This window comes from Barbus barbus (genome assembly GCF_936440315.1).
Source record: "Barbus barbus genome assembly, chromosome: 35".
Classification (NCBI taxonomy): Eukaryota; Metazoa; Chordata; class Actinopteri; order Cypriniformes; family Cyprinidae; genus Barbus; species Barbus barbus.
This window is the reverse complement of record NC_136763.1, coordinates 4,910,139-4,930,674: the sequence shown is the minus strand read 5'-3', so window position 1 is coordinate 4,930,674 and position 20,536 is coordinate 4,910,139. Positions and strand designations below refer to the sequence as shown.

At 36.8% G+C, this 20,536-nt stretch overlaps 1 protein-coding gene across 1 annotated transcript in view; it reads left to right on the top strand.

The window, feature by feature from the left end:
* Nucleotides 1-20,536, top strand: part of LOC306854888 (cyclin-dependent kinase 18-like) — a 73,590-nt gene that overhangs the window by 32,412 nt on the left and 20,642 nt on the right. Inside the window, exons 3-5 of the mRNA XM_079393186.1 lie at nucleotides 16,251-16,378; nucleotides 17,857-17,982; nucleotides 19,545-19,601. Coding sequence (XP_079249312.1) covers nucleotides 16,251-16,378; nucleotides 17,857-17,982; nucleotides 19,545-19,601 — 311 coding nt within the window. The remainder of the gene's footprint in view (nucleotides 1-16,250; nucleotides 16,379-17,856; nucleotides 17,983-19,544; nucleotides 19,602-20,536) is intronic.

The window sequence follows — 20,536 nt, the reverse complement described above, 5'->3', positions numbered from 1 at the left end:
TGTTAGGCAGAACTGAAAGGAGAGGCATCTCATTTAGAGACAGCCATCAAAATAACCTCCAGCTGTCCATGTGGCCCTCTTGCTAGGCATGAATAAAGAGTGTGCTCATTTCTGATGAAAAACGGCAAGGACTGCAGTGTCTGAATGGTTTCGCTCAGAGGTACGAATCAAAACAATCATACGAACACCACAACAAGGAACCAGGTGTTCAGGTGCACATCAAATAGCTTATATTCAAGCACACAAGGCCGGAGAAAAATAACTAGACCAAAAAGGACTTGAAGGCCTTTTACAAAACTCGTGTTTCCTGTGAATTCTGTGGAGCAAAAAACAAAACCGTTACAAAACAGAAGGTTCCTGAAAGGCTAAATGGTGCATTGCAATATTTAAAGTTTAAGTCATATTTAACTATGTGCGCAACTCTATATTTAACTCTTTGAACTGTTAAAACATCTCATTACACCACTTAATTTTTTTATTATAAACAAACCCTATGGCAGTAAGTAAATTAAAAGTAAATCAATCAATCAATCCACCATTAAAATTTGATGTCAGAAAGATTTTTTTAACAAATTAATTGTATTCAGTAAGGATGCATTTATTCAGTAAGGATGCAAAAATGACAGAAAGCCTTTGTTACACACACACACACACACACACATACAGATAGATATATAGAACATTTTAAAAAAGCTGTCCTATTTAAGTTTCTCTTCATCAAATAATTATGAACAAAATAATCTTAAAAAATAATTTTTAACATTGACAATATTAATAACTGTTTCTTGAGCACCAAATCAATCATTTCTGAAGGATCATGTGACATTGAAGAATGGAGTAATGTCTGCTGAACATTCAGCTTCGCATAACAGTAATAAATTGCATTTTAAAAGATATTAAAATAGAAAAGAGTTATTTTGAACTTTAGTTATTTTTATTTTAATACTATTTAACAATATTAGTGTTTTTATTGTATTTTTTATCAAATAAATGCAGCCTTGGTAAGGGGTAATTAAATAAATCAAAGAAAATAAATCTTACTGACCCCAAACTTTTCAACAGTAAATATTTAATTACACCACTTGACCATTTTTTTTTTTTTTTATTACTAACAAATCTGTTGTCTCTTAACCATAAAACTGCAGCTGGGTTAACCAAAACATTTTGCAAAACAGTTTTTGGTAATAATAATAAAAAGCCTTGACTCAAATGCATGTCACTTCGTTTATTTGCTTTCACTTCTCACGGTTTAATCTCACGGTTTACTGAGAACACTTTCTTATTACCTTCCCGCTACCTACCTAAACATAAACTCCCTCTTCCATGACTTTACATACGGTGATGGTCAAAGAAGTGCATTATGATTGTGTTGAGATATGCACGGAAGCCCTGACAGCAGTCATATGAAAGTGTCTTTAGTCTAAATATTTAGTCTTCCATGTTCTTTTATTAATTCATTTGTAAATAGTTTTATGCATAATCAATTATAGTCCAGTGGGTCAAAGCCTTATGACACAAAATGCGCCTAATATCTGATGACCTACTTTCAATTGGACACTGCAATCAATTCTGTATAATTAGCTGCATGTGTGTGTCACCTGTAACCCCATAATGAAGTAACATATAATTGGGTAGGTTAACAGTAACATTAGTTTTACAAACGGTCTCTCGTGGTTCAAACCTACAAACCTTTCAGTTACTAGCCCATATCTTTAATTACCACCTCAGAGAACGGTTCAGACCCACAAGGGCACAGCAACTTGGCTTATCTGTGATTCACCTCAACCATTGAGCCACCTTTGTTTCAATGACAGCTCGATTTCTCTGCATTATTAATGTGTTGAGAGCTTTCGTCTCCGAACAGGGAATGTCTGCTTGAAAAAGGAAGTTAGGTCTGGAAAGAAAGCAAAGACAAATGTTTCGTTTCGTTTAATGAAAGGATTTCTAATTATATCATCTTTTACTCACCCTCATGTTGTTGCAACACACATGACCTTGTTGCAAAGCCATGTTTGAACCGCTCTGTACAGTCTCCCAATATTGCACAACACAACGAAATCTCCACAACACGATGGAAACAAGACGCAACACAACAGACACAAGCCGCAACATAACGAAATCAGCACAACACGATGGAAACAAGATGCAACACAACAGAAACAAGTCGCAACACAACAAAATCACCAAACCGAAACAAAAAGAAAACAAATCACAACACAGCGAAATTAGCACCACACAACGAAAACAAGCAGCAACACAACAGAAACAAGCAGCAACACAACGAAAACAAGCAGCAACACAACAGAAACAAGCAGCAACACAACGAAAACAAGCAGCAACACAACAGAAACAAGCAGCAACACAACGAAAACAAGCAGCAACACAAAAGAAACAAGACGCAACACAACAGAAACAAGCAGCAACACAACGAAAACAAGCCGCAACACAACAGAAACAAGCCGCAACACAAAAGAAACAAGCCGCAACACAAAAGAAACAAGCCGCAACACAACAGAAACAAGCAGCAACACAACGAAAACAAGCAGCAACACAACAGAAACAAGCCGCAACACAACAGAAACAAGCCGCAACACAAAAGAAACAAGCCGCAATACAACAGAAACAAGCAGCAACACAAAAGAAACAAGCCGCAACACAACAGAAACAAGCAGCAACACAACGAAAACAAGCAGCAACACAAAAGAAACAAGCCGCAACACAACAGAAACAAGCAGCAACACAACAGAAACAAGCAGCAACACAACAGAAACAAGCAGCAACACAACAGAAACAAGCCGCAACACAACGAAAACAAGCAGCAACACAACAGAAACAAGCCGCAACACAACGAAAACAAGCAGCAACACAAAAGAAACAAGCCGCAACACAAAAGAAACAAGCCGCAACACAACAGAAACAAGCCGCAACACAACAGAAACAAGCAGCAACACAACGAAAACAAGCAGCAACACAAAAGAAACAAGCCGCAACACAACAGAAACAAGCCGCAACACAACAGAAACAAGCAGCAACACAACGAAAACAAGCAGCAACACAAAAGAAACAAGCCGCAACACAACAGAAACAAGCCGCAACACAACAGAAACAAGCAGCAACACAACGAAAACAAGCAGCAACACAAAAGAAACAAGCCGCAACACAACAGAAACAAGCCGCAACACAACGACAACAAGCAGCAACACAAAAGAAACAAGCAGCAACACAAAAGAAAGAAGCCGCAACACAACAGAAACAAGCAGCAACACAACGAAAACAAGCAGCAACACAACAGAAACAAGCAGCAACACAACAAAAACAAGCAGCAACACAACAGAAACAAGCAGCAACACAACAGAAACAAGCAGCAACACAACGAAAACAAGCAGCAACACAACAGAAACAAGCAGCAACACAACAGAAACAAGCAGCAACACAACGAAAACAAGCAGCAACACAACAGAAACAAGCAGCAACACAACAGAAACAAGCAGCAACACAACGAAAACAAGCAGCAACACAACAGAAACAAGCAGCAACACAACAGAAACAAGCCGCAACACAACAGAAACAAGCCGCAACACAACAGAAACAAGCAGCAACACAACGAAAACAAGCCGCAACACAACAGAAACAAGCAGCAACACAACGAAAACAAGCAGCAACACAAAAGAAACAAGCCGCAACACAACAGAAACAAGCAGCAACACAACGAAAACAAGCAGCAACACAAAAGAAACAAGCCGCAACACAACAGAAACAAGCAGCAACACAACGAAAACAAGCAGCAACACAACAGAAACAAGCAGCAACACAACGAAAACAAGCAGCAACACAAAAGAAACAAGCAGCAACACAACAGAAACAAGCAGCAACACAACGAAAACAAGCAGCAACACAACAGAAACAAGCAGCAACACAACGAAAACAAGCAGCAACACAACAGAAACAAGCAGCAACACAACGAAAACAAGCAGCAACACAAAAGAAACAAGCAGCAACACAACAGAAACAAGCAGCAACACAACGAAAACAAGCAGCAACACAAAAGAAACAAGCCGCAACACAACAGAAACAAGCAGCAACACAACGAAAACAAGCCGCAACACAACAGAAACAAGCAGCAACACAACGAAAACAAGCAGCAACACAACAGAAACAAGCAGCAACACAACAGAAACAAGCCGCAACACAACGAAAACAAGCAGCAACACAACAGAAACAAGCCGCAACACAACAGAAACAAGCAGCAACACAACGAAAACAAGCAGCAACACAACAGAAACAAGCCGCAACACAACAGAAATAAGCCGCAAAAAACAGTTCATGTTCTTACAGCAGCTACTAGTTCACCGGCTGTTTTATGCCCCCATGGGACTTATGGCATAGCTTTGATATAGATGTAAGCCTCTGATACAATTCCTCAAGGGAGATTTGACCTCTTGGAAGTTCGCAGAGATGTAGGAAGGTTCTTAATAGACCTGATAAGTGTGTTTAGATGTGTAGACAGACTCTGCTGGAGCCTAATGGGAGAAAGCGGTCTGGGCAGAGGGCTATCTGAGCCCTGAGGTCTCTAAGAAATAGGGCGCACACATACATCCAGGGTCGACAGCAGCCTACTGGCAGGGCAAGCACAAATACTAGTGCAGGTCCCGGTGCACAGAAAGTCATTTCAGGACAGAGCGCTGGAAACTGATGGTTTCAAACAGTTAGCTGTATAAAGGTGTTGTCAGACATATCTATTATTCCTTTTGACCTCTTCACAGACTCTGAGGAGACACTACAAAGGGTCAAACTACAGGGCTTTGCTTCTATTTTCTACTTCAATATTTCATCCAACATTGCAGGTTTCCATCCAAAGTTGTGAATTTAACTTATGCGCAACATTGGAATATCGCATAACACATTTGCGAATAAGCACCATTCCCATTCAATGAATTAAAGAAAACAAAATCACTCTAAATATCATTAAGAAAAGTCACTTAGATATGACTACGAAGAATGAGCAGACGATACACATTAAATGCGGTCATTGCTTTTGGAGGTGGATGCCTCCTGTTTGGGAAAGCAGTCGTGTAAAACATTTCTGGGAGGCAATTATACAGAAATACTTTGACAACAAACTTTGCTCGGGCATTTCTGAATGACCATAACAACATTTCAGATGCTGTGCAAGAAGATCTATTCGCTGATTAGTCAAATTATGCCGTCCCATAGAGCAAAGTCAAATGGCTTTTTTGATGCGCATGCAAAATTTATTCAGCACATGCGTTTCCATCTCCCATCATTCACATTAGGCTTCAAGCGAGCGTAAAAACTTTTTTGCAAATTAAGGGATTTTTTTTTTTCGAAAATTGTTTCCATCACTCGTTTCTGATGCGATATTTCAAAATGCGCATAAAAACAGGAATATGGAAACATAGCTAGTAACTCTTCTGCAAAGCAACATATGTGTTTATACATATATATTTATTTATATACATACATTATAGGTTACAGTTGTAATGACAGCACAACCATTTCCAACATTGATAATAAATCAGCATATTAGAATGATTTCTGAGGGATCATGTGACACTGAAGATAGGAGTAAATTCAGCACTGATGAGTTTTGCATCACATAAATAAATTATATTTTGAAGTACCTTAAAATAGAAAACCATTATTTTAAAATGCAATAATATTTCACAATATTACAATTTTTTTCTGTATTGTTGATCAAATAAATGCAGCCTTGAAGAGACTTGCATAAGAAACTTACTCAGCTGCCCTAAACTAACAGTATTGGTGATTACCAAAATACATTTTCATGTTTCTATAATAGTTAATCCACACCAGTATGTGTTAGTCACAGTGTTTCTAATGCAAAATATAATTATTGATGGGATTAAATGGATTCAAGGATAGATCAAACAAAAGTTTATTCAAAAGCAAGTCTTTGGGAACAACATTAAACTATTTGGAAGACAATAACAACAGAAACTGTGGAAAATTACATAAAAATAATGCCAACAAGAATGCAAGGTGTTATCGAGGCCATACGAAATAAAAATAAAATATGGAAGTTTTTTATTGTTGTTTATGTGTGAATAAAGCCTATTTGGTTGTTTCAGTTTGTTATTTGCCAAATAAATGATTATACAATTTTTAGTTTTAAACACGTTTTTGACAGATTCCTAAAATATTTATTTTCTCTCTTCATTATGACAGGTGGTCTAATAAATTTGTTAAGCACTGTATAAATAAATATTTAGTATATACATTACAGATTAATATTAAATATAATATGTAGTATTTATAAATAACCTATTTAAATATTTTATATATTACATATCATTTTTATGTTTAGCATTTTCATTATAGATAAATATAAATTACAATATCAATATGTATAAATGTACTTTTATATATTATCTATGAATTGACTTAGTTTATTAATTTTATATGAACTATTTAATTTGTTTTCTAATACAGTGACGAACCCATCAGAATGATTCATTTACATTAAAATATCAATCTTGAAATTTTAAGAAAATCTAAATCATTCAAATTAAAGGAGATTTGACGTGTTTTGTCATCTGTTCGTATGTATACAAAGAGCATACATAATACAGAACTACTCAAAACACAGTATTATGTCTTTAAATATATTGCTGAAGACAGTGGATTTGTTACAAAAGCAATAACAGCGGTGCTTTAGAACGGATGAATTTAGAGATGCAACTTTATGGAGAGCATGTACCATACTGACAGCATAACAACATGGTGTCTGCATGTGAAAAGCCTCTCTGCATTTATAAATACATCCTTTTAAAGCAGCACAGCTAAAAATATTAAAGCTATTATAAAAAAAATTTGAAGGAAAAATTAAACTGTTCAACCCTTTTCCACTTTCATCTCACAGCTTACGCAATCTCTCCTCAAAACCGGACACCTAAGAAAAGAAGGAAAGACAAATCTCCTGAGCGCATCCCCTTGTATTTGCTCGCCCCGCAAGCTATTTGCTTGAAACCCTCAGCGGCGCATCTGGATTTTGTCACTAGAGAAGGCCAGGATGTGATTTGACACGTACAGTAGGTAGATGAAGGATATGAAAGATTGGTGGGGAGTCCAGATTGTGGCTGGATTTCCTGGAGAGGAAAATCTCTCAGATAGAGGACCAGAAAGAGAAAGAGCAGAAAATCACTCGCCTGCTACGACCCCAATTACCACCGAGGAGATCAAAGAGCTCGCTGCCACTGTGATATTTAAATGATGAGTCTGGATAGGGCCTCGCTTTTCATATCTGCAAATGAAGGAAACCAAGACCCACCGCCGCCCTCTCCCTCTCTCGCTCATTCGCCGTGCCTTTGTGCCGGGGTTTGAAAGCGGTACATAACAGTTTCATTCACCTACCGCTGAATTATAATAAAACGGAAAGCCAAATGTAGGAGCCTGTTTAATAAATTCATACATTTTTATAGTGCCATAATATATTAGAGTGTATAACGGTCATTCAAATCTTACATAATATTGTTTACATGCATCATTTGTAGAATTTGCATTGAGATTACATTGATTTGCATGAAAAGCGGTACTGTCTCTTTAAGACTATCAGCAGGAAAAAGTGAAAGCAGCAAGAACACAGCACAGACGGTACAGACATTTATCGCATAATACAATATACTGGCTTCTAAAATCATTTTTTTGGAATGTCCATTCAATGATTTACTTATTTTCTGTACTAGTTTTTTTTTTTTTTATGTAACTCTTCAGGGAAAAATATTTATGTATGTATTCATAATCAGCATATAATGTAATTAATCAGATTTAATTTTTGAATCAGTTGCTCTAGTTTGAAACAAGAATAGACTGTCAAGACAAGAGTAACAAAGATTTTAATAGAATCATTATTCAATAAAAATGTGTGGATGCATAAATATATATCTGGACAAAATCAGTGAACGTGGTGCAATAAACCATAAAAGGACGTAAAAACACCATAAAGCATCATGAAAGTAGGCCATGTGACTCATTAACAAAAGTTCAAATCCTCTGAAGCTGTATGATAGCGTTATGTAAGAAATCAATATTTCAATAGCTACTCGAGTTGAACTCGAGAACCAAATCACCACTGATTTCTTTATTGATTTGTTTAGGTTTTATTAAATCATGTAGCAGTAGTAGTAGTAGTAACAATACTAATATTTAATAATTATATATAATAATAATATATTTTAATAATACATAGTAATATATCATATATATCATTATCTCTCTGACCTACTTTCTCCATATACTCCTTCTCGTTTACTTCGATCATCTGAAGGGGAACGTCTTTGTTCCTAGATCTCGCCTTTCATCTATGGGAGGGAGATCTTTCTCTGTTATGGCTCCTAAATGTTGGAACTCATTGCCCTTGTGTCTCTGGTCAATAACCACACAACATGAATTTAAGTCCAAACTCAAAACGTATCTGTTCAACCAATATTATCGGTCTTTACCTGTTTCTTCTTAAACTGTTATGGTTTAATGCTGTATCTGATTGTTTGCTGTATTTTGACTATCTGTATTATTACTATGGTTTGCAACAACCGCATGTCCTGGACGTGGCAAATGTCTACTGTCCATGTACTGATTGCTTATACTGTTTTGTCATTGTGAAATGCCCTTGAGCATGGGAAAGGCGCTATATAAATTAAACTTATATATATATACAGTGGCATGCGAAAGTTTGGGAACCCCTTGCAGAATCTGTGAAAATGTGAATAATTTTAACAAAATAAGAGAGATCATACAAAATGCATGTTATTTTTTATTTAGTGCTGTCCTGAGTAAGATATTTTCCATAAAAGATGTTTACATATAGTCCATAAGACAAAAAAAAATAGCTGAAATGATTAAAATAACCACATTCAAAAGTTTGGGAACCCTTGGTTCTTAATACTGTGTGTGGTTACCTGGATGATCTACAACTGTTTTTTTGTTTTGTGATGGTTGTTCATGAGTCCCTTGTTTGTTCTGAACAGTTAAACTGAGCACTGTTCTTCAGAAAAATCCTCCAGGTCCTGCAGAATCTTCATTTTTTCCAGCATCTTTTGCATATTTTAACCCTTTCCAGCAGTGACTGTATGATTTTGAGATCCACCTTGAACTGTTGAACTGTTCAGAACAAACAAGGGACTCATGAACAACCATCACAAAACAAAAAAAACAGTCGTAGATCATCCAGGTAACCACACACAGTATTAAGAACCAAGGGTTCCCAAACTTTTGAATGTGGTTATTTTAATAATTTCAGCTATTTTTTTGTATTGTGGACTATATGTAAACATCTTTTATGGAAAATATCTTACTCAGGACAGCACTAAATAAAAAATAACATGCATTTTGTATGATCTCTCTTATTTTGGTAAAATTATCCACATTTTCACAGATTCTACAAGGGGTTCCCAAACTTTCGATCCCCACTGTATAATAATAATCGCAAGTAGATGTCTTTCCCTGATTTATTTTGCCCTATTTTAATGGAATAATACGCAGACTTTTACTGAAGAAAGTCAGTCCTAGAGGTCTGGAATGACGCGAGAGTGAGTAAATGAGGACAGAATTTTCTTTTTTTTTTGGCTGAACTCCTTTAACCTTCATTCTCTTGATGTTTACTGAAATGCAACACCAACCAGCCCTCCAACGCTCCTCTCACTAGTCATTCTCTCAGTTTTTTCACTCTTTGTCTTTTTTTTTAAATTAGCATATGTGGGCTAGGGGACATTTACCTCACTCTTAACAAATCAAGGATAGCAAAACATTTACCCGTCTGTTTGGGCAAAAGCATCCCCCGCTACATTCCTAGGCCAGGTGTGAACATAAAATGCAATTAAATCAATATGAGAATGATCGAGAGAGAGAGAGAAAACAAACATCTAAGGCTGTGTGGGGGGGGCTGGTATTGAATTTCAGATCTGCTGAAAAGCAGGATGTGATATAAATATTGATGAATCAGATGGCTACCTGAGAGACGGAATAGCTATCTCTTGTTATCCGGATCCCGACATTGCCTTTGTTAACCGTCTGTGTTGTCATAGCAACAAGCAATTAAATGGCAGCATGCATTTAAACATCAGAGACAAGTTGAGATTCATGCTGCTGAACAATAGAGGAGGGGAAAAAACACCGGCTGTGTGTGATTGCGAAAAACGTTTCAGAGTGAGAGAGAAAAGTTGTGAGGTACCGCTAAATTGATGGTATACAAAGGCCGTGTAAATGCTGAAGTACACTCTATATCTCACAATACATGAGAGCTACACGTACAACACATATATCTGTAACAGTGACCTCACACTTTTTCCCATTCATTTTCTCCACAGGCATTTCAAAAATTAACTAGCTCTGAAATGAAAAAACAATATATAAAGCAAAAAAAATTATATGATAAATATAATCTGATTTATTTATCTGATAAAAATATTTAAATTCTATTTTGTTTTTGTATAGGAGACAGACCACATGAACAATTAATAGGAGAAACAATAACAACATTTTAAAAATTCAAGTAGACTGACATAGAAATATTATGTGTATCATTTTAATGTTTTATTACTATCATTAATATTTTATTAATATTTAGATGTTTTAATTTACTTGAAGTAACTAATGTATTTGTCTTTTTTCATTTTCTTTTTAGATTGTCTATTTATTATTTTATATTTTATTTTATTTCAAATCTGTGTAATAATAATAATATAAAAAATATTATTATTAATATCTATAATATTATATATTGTAGTTTGTTATTTTATTCCTTCTAACTAATTAGTTTGCCTTGACAACTAAAATACAGCAAGTTTAAGAGTTTTTTTATGTTATTTCAAGTCATTTTTTGTAGTTTTAGTTAAAGAAACGAGTCCTGTACTTTGACTGTAAGTAACGAAACTGAATCAGATCTAACAGATACAAAAAAAGCCAGAGACTTACAGTTACAAAATATTGCAAAATATATAGATTTTAACAGTGATTATATAATTTGCTGTGCATTATCATTGTTTATGGTTATCACTGCTCAGCTCTTTATGACCATGCACTGTAAAAAAAGTTGGGCAAACTTAAAAGTTTAAGGCAACTAGCTTCAGCAAATTTTTGAGTTTTCTCAACTTCTTGTTTTAGGTTTACACAACAAAAAGTTGAGAAAACTCAGAAAGTTCCTAAAAAATAAGTTGAGGAAACTCAAAAATCTGCTGAAGCTGGTTGCCTTAAACTTCAGTTGGCTCAACTTTTCTTTTCTTTTTTTACAGTGTGGTAACATCTTCTTTTCTGATTGGTTGATATCTCATTATTATATTATTTCAGTATCATAGATCGTTTAGTTCTTCAAAGTGAATTTGGTTTTTTAAACATGCTTAATGAAGTTGAAATCTACAGAAGAATCAATCACCATTAACGCCCACAGACCTCATGGGAGGTCTATCCTTATCACTAAAAAACACTTTCTGAATGAAGAAAATTAATTAGACTTTAAGATATCTACTGTGCTCAGAATCCAAAAATGCAAAGTGGTCTTTGGCATCCTCCTATCAGAAATCACGTTACTGAGTGCTACATAAATGCATTGATATGACGTGTAGAGCGATGCTATTGCTGAGAAAGTGAAGAGCCTTCAGGGTGCACTTTGCAGTTATAATCCTATTACTAATGATCTTCCATTGAAAAAAACGAATTACCCGAGTATGATAGCCTTATTAGCTGAAACATCAAAAATCTGTTAATAATCGACATGTTAATGGGGATACTCAGGTTCGCCAAATAAAGAAAGGAAAGGGCTGAAGCCTTAGTCTCATTATATACAGACAGGGAGGGGGCGAAACGGGCTTTTGATCGCCCAGCGAGGCCTATTCCTGCTTTCAAGGCTGTCATTGACATACAGGAGCATTAGTGATCTTTTGTGCACCTAGAAAGGGTTTTAAAAAGAGAATGAGAGGAGGCATGAAAGACTAAGTAAAAGAGGAGAATAGGAGGATCTGTCAGCTATTCACTTTATTTATACTCAAAGTGACTGTTTAGCTTATCCCTTACCAGGACAGTGGTTATTATTAGTTATGCCATGTCTTTTCCTGAACCAGTGACAATGTCAGACACCTAAATATGATCTCCTTCCTATGTATAGGTAGCTACATGTTTTCTAGCAAACTTAACTGAGTTGAGGCTAGTTCACACACACACAAAAAAAAAAAAAACCTACAAATCTGTCATCATTTACTTGCTCTCATGTCAGAAATATGAATGAGTTTCTTTCTTCTGCTGAACACAACAGAAGATATTTGGAAGAATGTTGAAAACCAAACAGTTGCTGGTAACCACTGACTTCCATAGTATTTTAAAGTAACAGCGGGAGTCAGCGTCTCTCTCGCCTCCCCTGAGCCCATTGACTTTTAACAGCCCCACTAAAGACTGTGGTAGGTTTGGTGGGGGGTAACTGAGAATGAATGGGGGAAAGTCACGTGAGAGAAGGCAATGCCTCCATTGTGATATGACTGGTTATGTTTGGCTGTGATTGGTTCATGCAATAAATCCCACCTCTTGTGTTCGGGCGTCTTCCAGGTTCATGGATCATTCTGAATGAACAATATAAAGCAAAGACTAATTAAAAAAAAAAAAAAAAAGTATACAATTCACATAGTGAGATATAACCACTATATTCTTGGCAGAATATATAATATACCATATTTTGACATCAATATTTTAGTAATACTTTATCTGAAAACGATCCGGTAGATATTCCTCTTCTCACTAGGTGCCTTTATTAATAACAAAATGTGAGCATCTGTCCCAGCCTTTGTCATCTCCCATCTATGACCCGAGAGTCATGTCTCTCCCTCTGTCCCCGGAATTGGATCTTTCACACCCTCATGCAGCTTTGATGATTCTCTAAGCTTCACATCTCTACTCCTTGTTCGACAGTACAGAAACCAGTGACTGTGTGTTATGACAGTCTGTGCAAGCGAGTCGATGCAGGTGGTCGTCCTTACCTTTCATCACGTCGCTGTTAGCCCGAGCAGAGAGGTTCAGTGAGAGCGTGATGTTGGAGGTCGGTTTGTGTGTCAGCCTGGATCAGATGAGATGGGCTTTGATGTTTGGTGGGGGCCCGAGTCGCTCAAGCAGTTCAGATCCAATTTCTGACCCTGTCGTCGACACATGCTCTGGGGTCAGGACTCTAATACCCCTCTGGCCTGTCGACAGGGAGGGATTATGATCCCTGTACAAACTCAGGACACAAGCAAATGCCAAGTAAGATTAGAGCCGTCGATATTAACCTGTGCGCACCACAAAAAATTAAAATGTCGTATTAGATGAGCGACTGCAGGGTCTGACTCCGAATCACTCGTAGATTCAGTAGGGCTGGGTATTGACACAGATTGCGGGATTTGATTCCAATTCAGAAGCTCTAGATTCAATATCAATTAATTTGGATATATATCAGGTACAGTACTTGTTATTAAGACTACTTGTTAATAAAATAGAAATAACGGGCTAAGTAAAATAATTGTAACAATTCAATTAGGTCCTATTATTTATTATCTTTGGTTAATGCATTACCATTACCTTCTGATGAGATACCTTCTGATCTTCATTTATGCTTATTTCATGCTAATAAATAATAAGAGATGATCGTTCACATGCTCTACAGTTATGTCATTACACATTAAATACGGACAAAATGGCTTTGAATTTTGTGATAAAATTGATCGATTTTGAAAGCTAAAACATTGTTTAGTTAAGTTTTGTACATACATCAACAGAAAACAGACTTAAAAGCCTGTTCACACCAATGACGATAACAATAAAAATAAAGTTTACAACAAACTAAAATAGCCTAATAGGTAAAAATCATTCTAATTCTCTGAGAACAGGGAACTCTAACGGCATAAAGCAACAGCATCATTAGAATCATTCTCTGAACAATTTTTTCCAGCTGATGAACAATAAAACATTGGGAATTAGAATGAAATCAAGCATTTAAAGGTGCAGTGACTGTAATAAGCATAAAATATGTTTGCAGATATTTAGGAAACATGCTAAGTACACATATTTGTTTCTTCAAAAAAAGTATGCTACATTTATTCTACGTTGAAATGTGCTTTCTGTGTCATAATGTCTGTTTTTGTTTGGTCTGTGTGTGATACCGCCCACTTCCAATTTACCCAATAGTATTGCAACACCGCGGGTTGCCAGTAGGTGGAAAACACAGTGTATTGCAGCCATGGAAGCCTAAAAATTAAATTCATCAGTGATCTCAGATTCTACCCAACCTAAAAGGCCTCGGCATCCATCTAAAAAACTCTATGACCAGAGGTATATTAAAATGTGGATAAATCAACTGATAAATTTACAGTGTAAGGCTCATCGTCTTCATTGTGAATTGCTCTCGTTCCTGTTTGATGTCCTCAATCTGGCAACCCGCATGAGCGTTGAGTCCGAGGAGAAGTGAAAGGGATAATCAATATTTTGAATTTGGACTGCAGTACCCATTTCAACCACTAACTGGCAACATAACAAACTGCACATTTAAAGCAACAGCTGACATGTATTAATAAACAGAACATTACAGTACGATGGTGTGGATGCTAATATAGTTCTCTTAATGGTTATTTTTAGCATTAATGGGCCATTAGAGATCGACCTTGTTATTTAAGAATGGATATCGAGATTAAATGAGGATTGATAAAAAATGATTGATTGATACTGGCAACTCAGAGTCATAACAGGGACACGCAAAACAGCTGTCGCGATCATCTCGGATAAAATAAAGACAGCCATGGATAATGCGACTGCGTCGACTGGCCGTCTCTGCCAGATGTGACATTTCGTGGTGTTCCTGTCTAAATGGCTCCGATAAAGAGTTCACTTGTGCGGTCCATAGAGGATGAGACCGGCATAAATGAGAACGGATGAGCCTGGCAGGCAATTCTCATTCAGCACCGGGCTCAGCCCAATAATGAGGTGGATCTCAATTATGCCGCCACGGCGCTGTGAAATGGGCCGGGGGCTCCCATCCCGATGCCTCCGGAGGCCCTTCAAGCCCCCTCGTCCAAATTGAACTGATGGAGCAGAAAAGCCATTTTGATTTTCGTTCTCACCCCCGAAAACACAGTTTGGCAGTGATAATGCCAGGCTGCCATGGGCAACTGACATGCGCTTGCGAAGGGGGTCAGCCGTAGCGTCGGTGGGTCTCTATCGGACGTGCCGTATAGGGGCGTAATTGGATTTGTGCTGACAGTCTGTTGACACAGACGTTATTAATTGGGGTAGCTGGATTGACAAGCACTTAGATAGCCACATCATAAATGCATGAAACTCGGCACAATAATTGCACTCGCTCCGCTAACTGGTTTGGGCTTGATTAATGATGCCGTCATCAGCATATGCCAAAGCTGACCTCACGGTTATTGAGTTAGCGGACTAATCAGAGAAGAGGTGGGGCGACTACGGCTCGAGAGAGGCACAAGAGATTGTTGAGTCTCTTCAAACGACTCTTATGACCTAATGAATGCAACAGTTGCCATTGAGGTTTCCGGAGTAATAGAAGCAACAACCAAACAAAGCACAGCGGGATCACTAAAACATGGCCTATAGGTTTTGAGTGTGGGTACAGAACTGATTTTTTTTTTTAAGTTTACTGTTTATATCAAACAATTTTTTTTTTTATGGTTCAGCATGCTCAGAAGCATTCATTATAATTATTGGGCAGAAAATACTTAAAAATAATAATTAAAAATAATTAAAAATAATAAATATTATTATTAACATTGTTACTACTACAAAATATGCATGCACAATTACTTAATTACAATAATATAGTTTGTGGGGCATTGTTAAAATATATATTTTTAAATGTCTACAGTTATTAAATTAATTGGCATTTGTGTTAAGCACATTCTAGTGATCATCCCTTCTGTTGCCATTTTCAAAACTACTGGCAGATAAAGCGAAGCTGGACGTAAAACAAAGCCTTTTTGATAGTAAACCAAGTGGTCCAATGTTTAGTATTTGATAACCATATGGACATTGCAAGGAGAATTCATTGCTTGGATTTCCTGTTCCTCACTTGTAATTTATTATAGGCTACTTTTCAAACATGCATAGAATACAAAGGTAATCCAACCAGTTCAAACAATAGCCTGATTAACCCGCAAGCTTAATGAGTAAAGTGAGAACAATGGGTCTCAGAATCATCTATATATATATAAAGTAACTGTAATACGTGTGTTTGTTTCCTACAGGTGTGGTGCCCAGTAGTCTGGGTTTACACAGCCTGCAGCCCAGTCCAGTGGCTCCAGACAGCCAGGCTCAATCTCCCACCCAACTGCAGTACTGCAACAAAGTCCAGCACCGCCGATTCTCCATGGAGGTGAGTCATGTTAAATCATCTCATCCTTCTCCATGCTAAAGCCTAGCCAAGTGCTCTTTCCAGAGGCTTTGATGGAGTCCTAGTGATCCAAACAGAACAACACAAGCTCTGCTTGTAATCTTGTCTGGGTCCTTAATAAAGTCCTTGCCAAAGGCACTAAAGCCTCGTTATCAAATGCTTTGTTTCTCTTTAAGGTGAAACTAGGAGACAAGTTTTGTTTATAAACTAGGGATGTAACGATTCACTCAACTCACGATGTGATACGATTCACTATACTGATTTCACGATATGATTTTTTAAATCGAATTAGAAATGAAAAGGTGTCCTTTAATTATTTCTCAGACAAAATTGCTAAACATTCCTTTGTGAAACTTAAATATAACAAAACTCCACTGTTTGTGTGTGTGTGTGTGTGTGTGTGTGTGTGTGTGTGTGTGTGTATTGGGAAATAGTCAGATTTTCTCTAATTTTATTGGGATTTTAGCAGAAATTGTGGTGTGTACAAATATAGCGTCATAACTAAGCAAGTTCAAAATAAACCATGCCAAGTGGATTGCTGAATGACAACAGGCTAATCAGAGGCCTGCCTTTATCACCTTCCCCGTTTTTCTCCTCTTTTCCACCATAATCATCCATGCGATTCTGTACCTGTATGATAGGAAAGCCTCTGTTGGAGGCACACGAGAAAGATGGAGTCCATCATTAAATGGAGTGGAAGTATTACCTGTAAGTTAGTCCCGCGCCACAAAAGACAGACTCCACATTCGGAGTGTTCTTGGACTCGGCTGTCAGCTTTCTTATTCAGTGGCCATGAATCTAGAGGCGGAAAATTGGAATGAATGCCCTCTCCCATTTTCAAATCCAACGGCTTCTTTCTGCACTCGCAACCCTTTTATCTGCACCGTGCACCCTTATTTTATTCCCACAGGCATGACGGGAGAGCGCCGAGGAGAAAGGAGGACTTTTTATTCCCTGGTTTTATTGAGAATCGCTGGCTAGTTTTATTGCACGACCGTACAAACTCAGCCACAAGGCAGAGCGGGAAAGAATCACAGGGAATGCTCTCATTTTTCAGAACACATAAGATTCCCTTTCATTGCCATGCTATTTTTGGGCCTCTCCTAAACATGACGATGAATCGAGTTATGAACTAACTCCATCAGAGCTTCTTAAATCCAAGAAGATTGTTGGTTATACTTCAGCTCGTCATAAGATACAATATTTTGTCCTGCCCTGCCTTGGCATGTTAAGATTATGCCAGAACCCTTTATTGAGTGGGAGACTTCGTACCGGAGAAAAGTGACAGGTTTTCTCATTGTCATGCCGAGTTCGTCATGGTAAGAATAGTCAGCTCTGCCTATAGGCGTAGAGTTGTGTTGCGCAGTGTAGAAAGCTGTCATATTCACCTTGACATGCTGTGTTTTCATCTGTGGGCTAGCTGAACGCTAATAGCTGACAGCTCTTTGATGTGTGTGCAGGATGTAACTAAGAGGATGTCTCTGCCCATGGATATTCGTCTCCCACCAGAGTTTCTGAAGAAGTTACAGATGGAAAGCCCTCCACCGTGCAAACCGCTCAGCCGCATGTCCAGAAGAGCCTCGCTGGTTAGTAACCAAACTAAACTCACTTAGACAGTTAGTCAGCGATCAAAATAAGAACATTATATAGTCTAAGTTCACACTAATAACTACAGACTAAGCAAAACTCTAAACCCCCTAAACTTTTTGCATTTAAAATTGAAAAGCTAAAAAAAAAAGATGTAGTTAATATCGCAACAAAATTGCAAGAAAAGCAAACCCAGACACCATTTTTAGGCATTAAAGGCATACAGTAGTACACAGATACCCGTATCTTTTCTTTTTTTTAATCTTAAACTATGGAAGCCCGTTTGCACCACTGAATAAAAAAAGAAAGAGGTAAATAAATGTGTTTTTGCAGATAATGATATCCCAGAATGCACTGCAACAAGCTTGTTCAGTGGCCTGGGTCCTAGTAGTATTTTTTGCATTCATTTTCCCCATAGTGTTTAGAATAATAAGAACCACAGCAACCAGTTACTAGGTGAATCACAACAAACTTTGATTTGAAGCAAAAAAGTACAAGACAACAACTTGCTTAATGACTTTACTAAGGGAAAGAATTACAAGCTCGTGAAGCATAGTGAAAAAGCTGGACAAATAAAAGTATCGATTTAAGGTTGTTAATTAAAGAAATTTAAATGTATTGCAAAAAAAAATGTATGCATACAAATAATAGTAGTTTGAGAGTGTAAGAAAACAGACTCTACATCATTCACAGTTCTCTGATTGATGGAGATTTCTCTGCAGAATCATGGGAAATGTAGTTTTCACCAGGTATTCCGCTACTGAATGCAATAAATTGAAATAATGTTGGCTGATGTCTTCAACAGAAGCATATAATATTGATTAACAACCTTGTAGCTCACAGAAGGTTTTTAAGTTAGGCCTACTGTTCAAAAATAATTCACTATGAAAAAAAATGAATGGTATTTTTCAATACCCTCTATAGTGACCATTAAGTTCAACTACTGTCAAATAGGCCTACTACTGCTTTCGAAATATATATTGTGAATAGTGCTATACACAACATGCACAGCAGGTTTGCACACTTAATGCATTGTATTCTATCTGCATTTGTTCAAAAACAGCCTCAGCACTGAAAAATATTGATTAAAAAAATACTTACACATCATAAATAATGCAACATTCACAGCATTACTGCAAGAACTGCTATAAAAACCATTATCATAAATGTCTTCTACAGCCATTCTTCTCTTTCAGGTCAATTTCTATCAAATAATTATGCTGCTGCTGTTACACAAATAAAACTTGATGTGCAACAGGTTTACATGCTTTCAAGGCACTGGTGGCATTAACAGAATATGTTTTTATTTTATTTTTTTATTGTCTATCTCAGCATGTCCTTCTGCTACACACAGAATAACTCTGTGGTTCCTACACAATGCCCTTCACTCACTCTACTTCACGTTAAACAATGCTAGCAGCAGCCTAACTTACATTTCTATTTACATATGTTTATATCCATGCACTGTTTACAACTTCTAAAACTATCCATTAATGTTGACAACAAACTATTTCAACAAATTGAAGACACATTGGTCACACTGTATTCCATTCTATTCCAGTCGGACATTGGCTTTGGGAAACTGGAGACCTACGTGAAGTTGGGCAAACTAGGAGAGGTAAGATGTTTTTACTTTCCTTAGTGAAAACAACATCAACAAAAAAGATGCTATAGGCAAAAATTAAAAACATAAAACGGCAGCCATCGAAATGAAGAATCAAATGTGTTCATTACGAGATTCCCCGCAGGCGATTACAGTGAATATGAGTCGTGTTGAATGTGGATTCTGATTTAATGGGCTTTTTTTTTTGGTATGAAGTCTCTAATATGCTCAAAGCTGTACTGTGACTAGCCCGTCAATTTTCCATTAAGTGCAACAAAGCATGCACATTGCAAATTGTGAGAAATAATGTACTACATACAGTACAACCCTGAGGAATACCGTATCTAATGACTGTGTGAGAAAAACCTGAAGTATTGGAAAAATACTGAACGGGCTGCAGTGCATTCCCTTCAATAAAGAAACAAATAGCGGTTATTGTATCAGCAGTTATAAATGTTTTCATTAACGTTTAAAGGTGCTTTTAGCTCTGCCTGGAAAAGTCACGGAAATTAATACAAATTTTAAAATTGTTTTATTCTAGTTATGCTCAACTCTAAAATATTACATCAGCTAGAAATTGCTCTTCTGTGAGTAAAATATCAGTGATATCATATTTAAAAACCTTAATAGGCATGTCATTTAGCAGACACTTTTATACAAATTAATTTATAAGGATTATCACCTTTAAGCAATCTTTGGTCTTTCTACGTACCTAGTAAGGCTTTAAACCGAACCCACTGAAGTTTTTATTTTTTATTTTTTATAAATTAATACTTTTATCCAGCAAGGACACAATAAACTGATCAAAAGTGACAGTCAAGACATTTATATTGTTACATAAGATTTTCAAATAAAGGCTGTTCTTTAGAACTTTCTATCACCATTTCCACAGAAATGTTAAATAAATTATTATAAGAAATGTTTATTGAAAAATCAGTATAGTAGAATGA